General features: G+C 45.6%; 1 protein-coding gene across 1 annotated transcript in view; it reads left to right on the top strand.

The window, feature by feature from the left end:
* SLCO3A1 (solute carrier organic anion transporter family member 3A1) overlaps window positions 1-12,500 on the top strand; it is a 143,403-nt gene that overhangs the window by 125,495 nt on the left and 5,408 nt on the right. Inside the window, 2 exon segments of the mRNA XM_087972827.1 lie at window positions 83-218; window positions 11,815-11,990. Coding sequence (XP_087828953.1) covers window positions 83-218; window positions 11,815-11,990 — 312 coding nt within the window.

The raw sequence follows: 12,500 nt of genomic DNA, 5'->3' as shown, positions 1-12,500 counted from the left end.
TCCTATCTGTTGATTGACCCCTCACCCTTACCCACTCACTCACTCACCCATCCTTCCTTCTTTCTTTTTTTTTCTTTTCTAGGTCAACCATCTCCAGCTTGGCCCCCTATTCTGCCTGCAATAGCAACTGTAAATGTCAAATGGATTCCTTCACTCCAGTTTGTGGGACCGACGGAATCACGTACTTATCTGCCTGTTTTGCTGGTTGCACCAACATGGTAATCCCGCATTTCCTCCCTTCTCCAATCTATTTCAGCCAACTGTTCTCTCTTTCTGTGTGTGTTTATGTGTGTGTGTGTGTGTGTGTGTGTGTGCTTATTTTCCTGTGGCCCTATCTGAAACTGCAGGATATATGGACTAATTTGGTACTTAATTGTCCCCATCCCTCCCCCACCCCCCAAAAAAGATCCTGTTAAAGTGATGCGGTGGGTAACTTAAGGCTCTGCAAGATTTAAGTCTTTTATTTTGCTTCTTAAACCACTCTCCTCCAAAATAAGAAAGGGTCTGAAATGTGTAATTTTGCCCATGATGGGGAAGCTTTGTGGCTCACAGCAAGCCTAATACATTGCCCACCATAGGTTACATTTGTGCTAGGTTTAAAATTTTATTTATTCATTTTATAAAGCACCTCAATCCCTGAAGCAACATTCAATGGTCAGGTACATATTACTAAGCAATTAAACGGAAGGGGAAAAATAAGAGTTGCTTGTTTCAAAGTGATCCTATAGAATTTCTTGTGTAGTTGATCATGCAATGGCTATTCACTGCCTCGTATAAAGGAGATATCTGGATTGTTACTATCCAAAATAATTCCAGAGTTGATGAAAAGTAATATAGAGAATGAATGAATGAATGAATGAATGAATGAATGAATGAATGAATGTTGCCTGCACTTATACATGATGGTGATAATGCAAGCAATCAATACATTTTTGGTCAATTTTCTTGAAATTATCATACTGTAAAGTACAAATTAAAGTAAAGATAATAGAGAAATGGGAATGGATAAGGAAGAGAAAGAAATGTAGGATAAAGGAGGATAAAGGAGGAAAGAAAAAAAAGCACTGACTTCCATTATTTTTCAGCACAGTAAAATGCAGAATAAAATTACAGCCTTGACATTTTTACCTTTACATGCATAGTAATTACTAGTCATCTCTATAATGGTCAGCAAAACCCAATGTCAGGAGTTCCATTTTTTTTCTGTCTGCAAATACCCAATTCTGTGCTGAAAGTATTAGCTTCTGTGAATAAATTAACAGGTATAGGTATTAAAACTATATTTTGTAGTATTCTGCCTTTCTAATAACATTTCCCCAATGGATAACAACATATAAAATATTGAGTATGGTTGTTAGTTTCCCTGATTGAGCATAAGTTAATACAGCATTTTCATGGATAATTTATTCTGATTCTGTTAGCTATGAGAGGAGCAAAGACTGCCATATTCAATAATTCAAGTATGAAAATGGGGAAAATGTCAGAAGGGACTTTTCCTAGGCAAGGGGGGGAGACAGAAATATTTTCAGTCTTGTAAGATTATCTTGAAGGGATGCGGTGGCTCAGTGGCTAAGACTCTGAGCTCACTAAGACTCAGAAAGGTCAGCAGTTCAGCGGTTCAAATCTCTAGCACCGCATAATGGAGTGAGCTCCCGTTCCTTGTCCCAGTGGGTTGGACTAGAAGACCTCCAAGGTCCCTCCCAATTCTGTTATTCTGTTCTGTTATTCTGAATTTCATCTTGTTATATAATTCTAGTTATGCTACAGATTCAAGGCAGCCACTTACAAGCCCAGGTGTTCAGGATTTATTGAGCTGAGAAGGGTAGGGCAGCTGAATTATTCTTCCTACAAAGAATAGAATAGAATAGAATAGAATAGAATTCTTTTATTGGCCAAGTGTGATTGGACACACAAGGAATTTGTCTTGGTGCAAATGCTCTCAGTGTACATAAAAGAAAAGATACCTTCGTCAAGAGTCAAGAATCATCAGGTACAACATTTAATAATAGTCATAGGGTACAATAAGCAATCAAATCATACTAGGAAACAGTCCATATAAATCGTAAGGATACAAGCAACAAAGTTACAGTCATACAGTCACAAGTAAGAGGGGTGATAAGGAATGATGAGAAGATTAATAGTAATAGTAGTGCAGACTTTGTAATAGTTGGACAGTGTTGAGGGAATTATTTGTTTAGCAGAGTGATGGCGTTCGGGAAAAAACTGTCCTGGTGTCTAGTTGTTCTGGTGTGCAGTGCTCTGTAGCGTCGTTTTGAGGATAGGAGTTGAAACAATGTATGTCCAGGATGTGAGGGGTCTGTAGATATTTTCACAGCCCTCTTTTTGACGTGTGCAGTATACAGGTCCTTGACAGAAGGCAGGTGGGTAGTAATTGTTTTTTCTGCAGTCCTAATTATCCTCTGAAGTCTGTGTCTGTCCTGTTGGGTTGCAGAACCAAACCAGACAGCTATAGAGGTGCAGATGACATGAGAAGTCCGACCACTTGGCTGATAGTGGACAGCTTTCCAATCTGTCTGTTTATTAAACTAACTAACCCATTTCAGTAAAGAGACGTTCCCTGAGGATGGGCTCCAGCATAAGTCCGAAATCTTGGAAGACTAAACCTCTGGTCCCAGCGACCGAGCCAAATTGGATCCTGCAACATTATCCTGGGACGCATATATTTGCCTTCATTCATCCTGAAACTTTTATCAGCTCATCAACTATGAACCAGGGTGGAAGATGCCATCCAGCTCTGATTCCTAAACAAACCAATTTAGCTTCCAAGGTTGGAATAACGTTTGTCTTCTAGGTTGCAAACCACTTACTAATTTTGCAGTGAATTTCATTCTATGGGCATCAGGGAAATACAATTTCATTCTATGGGCACCACAGCAATGGGTTGATTAGGCTCTTTTGAGAAGCAATGGGGCGAACAGAGGCAGGCTTTTCCTGGGAAGCTAAACAGGGCTTAATAAAGAAGGCAAAAGAGAACCTAAGAATTTCTGATAATTCAGGGTTGATTTATTTTATTTTTAACCAAAAAGCTAAAGAGATGTTACAAAAGTATACTGGTGAGTGCTGTTTGTTAAATGTGAACTTAAAAAAATCAAATTATTTCTCCTACCCATGCAAGCATTTTATGGACTGGATAGCCTTCTTTTGTAGTGGAAGACCTGGGTTGCTTTGGCGACAGCCCGATCGGATATCAGTCTGTTTTGTTCTGACTCAATGTGAACTAACTCTCCCAAATTGGAAAGAAACAGAATCTGCCTTATTTCCAATCCTTTCAAAATCAAAATAAAGACAGTTGCTCCTCCGCTCAACCTGGAGAGCCCAGGGTCCTGAAAATCAGCAAAAGAGATTTCCTTTGTCTGAATTCCATCATGAGCCAGAAAGGGGATGGCATCAAATGCCCCCATCTTCCACTACCCGGCCCCCGACCCCCACCCCACCCCCGCTCCATCAGGCCTTAAGTGTTTGTAGTCCTGCTGGCAGCCATTTCTTGGGGGTGGGGGAAGGTCTGTGTTTAGCCAAACGGCACAGCTAGCTGCCTACCTGTCACAATGAAGCGCACGCTAGGGGTGCTTGTTTCTGTAGATTTTCAATTACTGAATTTCTAACCGTCCAAGGCAAGCCAGTTCAAATGAGCACCTACGGGAAGAATGAAAATCGTTCTCAACATCTTTGGGGAATAGTCACTTTGATTGCAATGTGTCTTGAAAGGCAGCAGGAGGAGGAGATGGAGGAGGGGGAGATGGAGGAGGGGGAGAAGAAGATGGAGGAGGATGGGGAGGAGATGGATAAGGAGGAGATGGAGGAGGGGAGATGGAGGAGGAGATGAGATGGAGGAGAGGATGGAGAGGGAGGAGGGAGGAGGAGGAGGAGGGGAAGATGGAGGGAGATGGAGAGAGGAGAGGAGGAGATGGAGGAGGAGATGGAGGAGAGGAGAGGAGGAGGGGAGGAGGGGGAGATGGAGGAGGAGATGGAGGAGGAGAAGGGAGAAGATGGAGGAGGAGATGGAGGAGGAGGAGAGGGGAGATGGAGGAGGAGATGGAGGAAGAGGAGAAGAAGAAGATGGAGGAGGAGGAGGAGATGGAGGAGGAGGGGGAGATGGAGGAGGAAATGAGAAGAGGAGAAGGAGAAGATGGAGGAGGAGGGAGGAGGAGATGATGGAGGAAGAGAAGGAGAGATGGAGGAGGAGATGGAGGAAGAGGGAAGAGAGATGGAGGAGGAGGAGATGGAGGAGGGGAGATGGAGGAGGAGATGGAGAAGAGGAGAAGGAGAAGATGGAGGAGGGGAGGAGGAGATGGAGGAGGAGGAGATGGAGGAGGAGATGGAGGAAGAGAAGGAGGAGATGGAGGAGGAGGATGGGAGAGGAGGGAGGAGAGAGGAAGAAGAGGAGAAGAAGAAGATGGAGGAGGAGGAGGAGATGGAGGAGGAGGGGGAGATGGAGGAGGAGATGGAGAAGAGGAGAAGGAGAAGATGGAGGAGGAGGAGGAGATGGAGAGGAGGAGGGGGGAGATGGAGGAGGAGATGGAGGAAGAGAGAAGGAGGAGATGGAGGAGGAGATGAGGAGGAGGAGGGGAGATGGAGGAGGAGATGGAGGAAGAGGAGAAGAAGAAGAGGAGGAGGAGGAGGAGATGGAGGAGGAGGAGATGGAGGAGGATGGAGAAGAGGAGAAGGAGAAGATGGAGGAGGAGGAGGAGATGGAGATGGAGGAGGAGGGAGATGGAGGAGGAGATGGAGAAGAGGAGAAGGAGAAGATGGAGGAGGAGATGGAGATGGAGGAGGAGAGATGGAGGAGGAGATGGAGAAGAGGAGAGGAGAAGATGGAGGAGGAGGGGAGGAGAGGAGGAGGAGGATGAGATGAGGAGGAGATGGAGGAAGAGGAGAAGAGAAGATGGGGAGGAGGAGGAGATGGAGGAGGAGGAGATGGAGGAGGAAATGGAGGAGGAGAAGGAGAAGATGGAGGAGGAGGAGGAGATGGAGGAGGAGGAGGGAGATGGAGGAGGAGAGAGAGGAGAAGATGGAGGAGGAGGAGGAGATGGAGGAGGAGGAGATGGAGGAGAGATGGAGGAGGAGAGATGGAGAGAGGGGAGATGGAGAAGATGGAGGAGAGATGGAGGAGGAGGAGGAGGAGATGGAGGAGGAGGGGAGAGGAGGAGGAGATGGAGATGGAGGAGGAGGAGGAGATGGAGAGGAGATGGAGAAGAGGAGATGGAGAAGATGGAGGGAGGAGATGGAGGAGGAGGAGGGGGAGATGGAGGAGGAGATGGAGGAAGAGGAAGAAGAAGATGGAGGAGGAGGATGGAGGAGGGAGGAGGATGGAGAGGAGAAGGAGAAGATGGAGGAGGAGGAGGAGATGGAGGAGGGAGATGGAGGAGGAGATGGAGGAGAGAGGAAGAAGAGAGATGGAGGAGGAGATGGAGGAGGAGATGGAGGAAGAGGAGAGAAGAAAGAAGATGGAGGAGGAGGAGAGATGGAGGAGGAGGGGAGATGGAGGAGGAGATGGAGAAGAGGAGAAGGAGAAGATGGAGGAGGAGGAGGAGGATGGAGATGGAGGAGGAGGGGAGATGGAGGAGGAGGGGAGATGGAGGAGGAGATGGAGGAGGAGAAGTAGAAGATGGAGGATGAGATGGAGGAGGAGGAGGAGGAGATGGAGGAGAGAGGAGAAGATGGAGGAGGAGATGGAGGAGAGGAGAAGAAGAAGATGGAGGAGGAGGAGGAGAAGATGGAGGAGGAGGAGGAGGAGGAGGAGGAGGAGATGGAGAAGAGGAGAAGATGGAGGAGGAGGAGGAGATGGAGGGGGAGGAGGGGGAGATGGAGGAGGAGGGGAGATGGAGGAGGAGATGGAGAAGAGGAGAAGGAGAAGATGGAGGAGGAGGAGGAGAGGAGGGGGGGGAGGAGGGGGAGATGGAGGAGGACATGGAGGAAGAGAAGGAGAAGATGGAGGAGGAGATGGAGGAGGAGGAGGGGGAGATGGAGGAGGAGATGGAGGAAGAGGAGAAGCAGAAGATGGAGGAGGAGGAGATGGAGAAGAGGAGAAGATGGAGGAGGAGGAGGAGATGGAGGGGAGGGGAGATGGAGGAGGGGGGAGATGGAGAAGAGGAGAAGGAGAAGATGGAGGGAGGGGGAGATGGAGGGGAGGAGGGGAGATGGAGGAGGAGATGGAGAAGAGGAGAAGGAGAAGATGGAGGAGGAGGAGGAGATGGAGGGGGAGGAGGGGAGATGGAGGAGGACATGGAGGAAGAGATGAGAAGATGGAGGAGGAGATGGAGGAGGAGAGGGGGAGATGGAGGAGGAGATGGAGGAAGAGGAGAGGAGAAGAAGAAGATGGAGGAGGAGGAGGAGGAGGGAGATGGAGGAGGAGATGGAGAAGAGGAGGATGAGGAGGAGATGGAGGAGGAGGGAGGAGGATGGAGATGGAGATGGAGGAGGGAGATGGAGGGGAGATGGAGATGGAGAGGAGGAGGAGGAGAGGAGAAGAGGGAGAGGAGGAGGAGGAGGATGGAGGGAGGAGGAGGAGGAGATGGAGATGGAGGAGGAGATGGAGGAGAGGAGAAGGAGAAGATGGAGGAGGAGGAGATGGAGGAGGAGGAGGGGAGATGAGGGGAGGAGGAGATGGAGGAAGAGAGGAGAGAAGAAGAGGAGGAGATGGAGGAGGAGGGGGGATGATGGAGGAAGAGGAGAAGAAGAAGATGGAGGAGGAGAAGGAGAAGATGGAGGAGGAGGAGGAGATGGAGGAGGAGAGATGGAGGAAGAGGAGAAGGAGAAGATGGAGAAGGAGGAGATGGAGGAGGAGGAGGAGATGGAGGAAGAGGAGAAGGAGAAGATGGAGGAGGAGAAGGAGAAGATGGAGAAGGTGGAGGAGGAGGAGATGGAGGAGGAGGGGGAGAAGGAGAAGATGGAGGAGGAGGAGGGAGGAGATGGAGGAGGAGAAGGAGGAGGAGACAGAGGAACAATAGAAAAAAAGGTACAAAGCTAATTTGGGTCCTAGCCCTTGTCACCTGTGGCTCTTTGAATGATAGAAGAGATTGGACCTGGGGTACAATTTACCATATAATCCTAGCTTTCCACAAGAGGAGATATTTTTATTTTTGCTTCCCTCTTTATCCTAAGTAACCCAAATCCTGAAATGAGGATGTGATGAATGGAAACTTGTCAAGGAGAAAACCAACCTAGAACTAAGGAGAAATTCCCTGGTAGTTTTAATCAGTGAAACAGCTTGTCCCCAGCATTTGTGGGTGCTCCAACACCGAACTTTTTGAAGAAGAGATTGGACAGTTGTTTGTCTGAAATGGTTTTCCTGCTTGAGGGGAGGTTTGGACTAGAAGATCTCCAAGGACTTTTAGAATAACTAGAAGAATAACTCTGTTATTCTATTATTTTGAAAACCCAGATTCAGAACATAGAATACGGAATAACAGAGTTGGAAAGGACCTTGGATGTCTTCTAATCCAAACCCTGCTTAAGCAGAAGATCCTATACCATTCTGGACAAATGATTATCCTTGTCCAGCCTCTTCTTAAAAACCTCCAGTGATGGAGCACCCACAAATGCTGGAGGCATCTCGTTCCATTGATTAATTGTTTTAACTCTCAGGAAATTTCTCCTTAGTTCTAGGTTGGATCTCTCTTTGTTAAGTTTCCTCCTGTTGCTTCTTGTCTTGCCCTTTCCCTTTCTCCTTTCTCTTTTACCTTTCTGTTGTATTTTAGTCTTTATCAGCGAGCTGGAGTTGAGAAAAAGGTGGAGTGGAATTGGAATGCAATTGAATGCTTGCATTTAGAAATATTTCCCCCTGGGAACTCAGAATCTTCCTTTGATCTCTTCCTTGCCCAGGATCTGAATTTATGGTAATTTTCTCGAAGTCCTGCTTACTTGAAAGTCTTGAAAGAATCAAAGGGAAAAGCACAATGCTGATAAAAGGTCAAATGTCTTCAAACTGTTTTACTCTCTCTGTTGGCAAAGGGGATCTTTTTTTTTTTTTTTGCCTCTTGCCAAGATCTTTGTTTTGTAAGAAAAGGGCGACACTACACTGGTAGACTGACCCACAGGTGTCAGTGGGATTCATGGTCATGCTGTGATTCTGCAGAAGTGTCTTATTTCTCTCCCCAAATCAGCCAAGGTCAACTCAATGTTGCAGTTCCTGAAGCTACAATAATAGCCATTGGGTGCTTGTTGATGGGTGGGCAATGCCTACTGAAACCTGAGAAGCCAGAATAAAGTCAAAGGAGAAGACAATCTCTGCTGCCTCCCACTGTGTCGATCTCAAGAGGTTCCTTAGTTCTTCAAGGAATGTTTGGAGATGAAATGCCAGAATGTTGAGGGGGTACTTGGTACTCTCTGATCTTAGTTGTTCTCTTGAATATGTTTCATTACCCAAGAAGGTTGCATCATCAGGGCTAGAAGGCAGTGGGGTGTGCAGAGAGGAAGAGGACCATGGGGCCCTTGGTGCTCTCTAAGCTTGCTTGTTTTCTTGAAGATGTTTCATTACCCAAACTAGGAAATGTCATCAGTGTTTGTCTAAGCAATGGTTGTCCAAGTGTAGTCTAGAAATCAGTCACCAATTTAATCCATGTCCCTCAGTAGTGGGATGCAATTTTTTTTTGCTACTGGTTCTGTGGGCATGGCATGGTGGGTGTGGCAGGGGAAGGATACTGTAAAATCTCCAGTCAGAGGTGGGATTTGCCGGTTCTCCAAACTACTCAAACTTTTCGCTACCGGTTCTCCAGAACTGGTCAGAACCAGCTGAATACCACCTCTGATGTCCCTCAAAGAAGTTCTTAAGTCCACAGTTAAACTTAAGTCAACAATTGAGCCCAAAACTTCTATTGTTAAGCAAGACAGTTGTTAAGTGAATTTTTGCCCCATTTTATGACTTTTGCTGCCACAGTTGTTAAGCAAAACGCTGCGGGTTGTTAAGCAAATCGGTCTTCCCCTGTTGACTTTGCTTGTCAAAAGTATAAAAGATAACTCAGCTAGAAGAATGGATAACCTTTAACAGACAGATAATCAGAGTTGGAAGGGACCTTGTAGGTCATCTAGTCCAACCCTCCGCCCAAGCGGGAGACCCTACACCATTTCTGACAAATGGCAATCCAATCTCTTCTTGGAGGTCTCAAGTTCCCACAACTTCCGAGGGCAACTTCTGTTCCATTGGTTGATTATTCTCACTGTCAGAAAGTTTCTCCTTATTTCCAGGTTGAATCTCTCCTTGTTCAGTTTCCATCCATTTATTCCTTCTCTGGCCTTCGCGTGCTTTAGAAAATAGCTTGACCCCCTTCCTCTCTGTGGCAGCCCCTCAAATATTGGAACACCTTCAGGCATAAGAGACTGTTACATTTAGAAGGACATGATTTACAACTGGAATGGCACGCCTTCTTATGGTATGAAAAGAATAAAATTCACAGATACCTTCAAAAATCACTATATAAGAAACTAACTATTATCTGTATGGGAAAAAAATAAAACCTAAGATTTATTCGAAGATCCCAGAATGGCTCTCAACGATGGAAGCCATTACATACCCAAATCTGATAAAGTTCCAAAAAAAAATTGTGACATATAAAGATGTTTTGGACACTGAAGGGAAATTAAAATCTAAGCAAGAGTTTAAAAACCAGGGCATTATCATGGTGGCCTCAACTGCAAATGAGATCTAGATACGATAAAGACATGGAAAAAATATGGCTTTTATAAAGGACAAACAGTCTTTGATCAGATATGATTGAACTCCGATGAAAAATTAATTAAGAAAAAAAATTTTTTTTTTTTACTAAACTGGAAAATGGAGGGTGAACAAGTAAAAAACACAATGACACAGTGGGTAAAAAAACTTTGGTTGTAATGTAGAAATAGAGAAATGCCAAGCGTACAAATGTTGATCACGTGACCATGGAGGATGCTGCCAACATCATAAGTGTGAGAATTGGTCATTTCTTTCAGTGCCGTTGTAACTTCGAACCATCACTAAATGAATAGTTGTAAGTCTAGGACACCCTGTAGTCATTGTATAACTGGGTGCTGTTTTTTTAAAAAACTATTATTTTATTAATTACATTTATTAGTGCTTAATGAACATCGTGTTGCCTGGGTATTTAGTTTGCTTAACAATACATATTACCTTCTTACTCTCCACCCCTTTTCCCCAACCATTAATAAAATAGATTCCATGTTTGATAATATTCCATAACCTTTTTCTGTTTAATTCTTAATGTCAATCTGTCCATTTTTGCACACTCTAGTATTTAAATTATTTCTTCATCTCGTGGTGTTTTTTCATTTTTCCAGGATTGCGCAAATACAATCCTCGCTGCGGTCGAAACATGCAATATTAAATACATACTTTTCTTATTTAGCTTATCTGGTATCGTACCAGTGGTGGGATTCAAATTTTTTTACTATCAGTTCTGTGGGCGTGGCTTGGTGGGCGTGACAGGGGAAGAATACACCAAAATCCCCATTCCCTCCCCACCCCACTAACCTGCTTTCCAGCTCCATTCTCCTGTGCAGGGCAACCAAAGAAGAGCCAGCCAATCAGCTGGGACTCTAGAGGCAGAGAATAGATGGGGGCAGGGCCAGTCAGAGGTGGTATTTGCCGGTTCTCCGAATTACTCCAAACTACTTTTCCGCTACCAGTTCTCCAGGACTGGTCAGAACCTGCTGAATACCACCTCTGTATCATATCTAATAAAAAATAATTCAGGTTTAAAATCTACATGCTTTCCTATCATCATTTCCAGCCATTTGTGTATTTTTTTTCCCCCAATTGTTTTTCGCTTTACCACACGTCCACCATATGTGACAATATGTGCCCATTTTTTGATTGCATTTCCAACATTTGCTAGGCATGTTTTTAAACATTTTAGCTAACCTGGCTGGCTGGGTGATAAGTGCCATCTATAAAACATTTTATATAAATGTTCTTTATATACGAGAATAACTGGGTGCTTTTAAATGTGTGTGGATAATGTCTACTGAGATCTGAGATGCCAGAATAGAGTCTCTAGTCAGTGGTGTGATTCAACCAGTGTAACAACCGGATCGGTGAGTGTGCACTTCACAGGAAAGAGCAGGGGTTCGGAGCCAGCTAGTCATTGGAACAAGGAGTTTGCCCGAACTGGTCCAAACTGGGAGAATCCCATCCCAGTCTCTAGTCCAAGGGGAATCTATGCTGCCTCTCACTGTGTCCATCTCAAGAAGTTCCTTAGTTTTTCAAGGACTTTTAGGAGGTGAAACCCCAGAAGGTTTGTCTAGAGCAGTGGTGGTCCAAATGTTGTGTAGGTGTCAGGATTCTGGCCGTTACCCCATTTAAACCAGGAGTCTCGAGCCAAACTTCCAAAACTTCAAAAGGATTTATTGGGACTTAACATGTCTGGTACTGCCTGGGTGTAGCCAACTCTGAGACACATAATTCATTGTCACCCTTGACCCTGGTTTCCCCCCCACCCCCTGGGTGTATCATAATTCATATTCTCCAATGGGACACATCCATAGCCAGGAGTCATCAGTCATGCTCTCCAGTTAGAATTTTGCGCAGCAGAAACTTCGGTCACCTAGTTACTATCTATGAAAACTATTTATGGAATGCACTTTTGGTTTCCAAGCTGCCGCACTGCTCCCCCCTCCCTTTCTGTTGGCAACTGTAAAAAAACCAGAGAAATATTTTATGAGTTGACAGTAGGATTCAGCCACCGCTACCTTCAATCTGTGTCTCACGTGGCAGGTCAGGGTCATCTCCGAGATGACGTTCTGTTGGGTCCATGCAACAGGATCTGCTGCCTCAACCTATCTCTTTGCCTTCTGTCCTAGAATCTCACCGGTTGCACCTGCCTCACCTTGGCCCCAGCCGGGGATGCCACTGTCGTTCCTGGGAAGTGCCCCAGCCCTGGATGCCAAGAAGCCTTCCTGACATTCCTCTGTGTGATGTGCGTCTGCAGCATGATTGGAGCCATGGCCCAAACTCCCTCTGTCATCATCCTCATCAGGTGAGACCTTCCACCAGGAGGGACAAGACAAGGAGCCCTCTGCATGTTAAGAAGCCCTGAGGAAGCGTTCAAGGGGGTCTTTTGCTTTGTGGGGGGTCATTGGATGCAGAGACGTACCCTTTGCATCTAGTCTTATTTCCAGTGGATCTCATTTGGGGCCAGAGAAAAGTGAGTTTCCTACTGGGTCCAGCAAAGTCCTACAGACACTGTGATACACCTGAAATTAAGGATGATGTGGAAAATGACATTGGAATATACCGTTACTCTGCTACGTAGCTTTTGCTGGTGTCTGTTGTAACTTTGAACAATTGCTAAGCAACAGGTTGTAGGTTGAGGACTAGCTGTCATAGGTCATGGCAGTAGTGACATCCCTTCTTGCAATGTGGGGAAGGAGGTTGGCTTCCCCTGGAACGTAGCATGCCAGGAAGTCAAGTTGATTTCCTTTTGGCTTATTGAGATGCACCATCTCTCTGGGCACAGTAAAGATAGGTAGGTAGAGATAAGAGAGAG

This window comes from Notechis scutatus, chromosome 11, assembly GCF_049901735.1.
Source record: "Notechis scutatus isolate UNSWTSFEM ecotype Mainland chromosome 11, rNotScu1.2, whole genome shotgun sequence".
Lineage (NCBI taxonomy): Eukaryota > Metazoa > Chordata > Lepidosauria > Squamata > Elapidae > Notechis > Notechis scutatus.
This window is presented reverse-complemented; position numbering and strand designations above follow the sequence as displayed.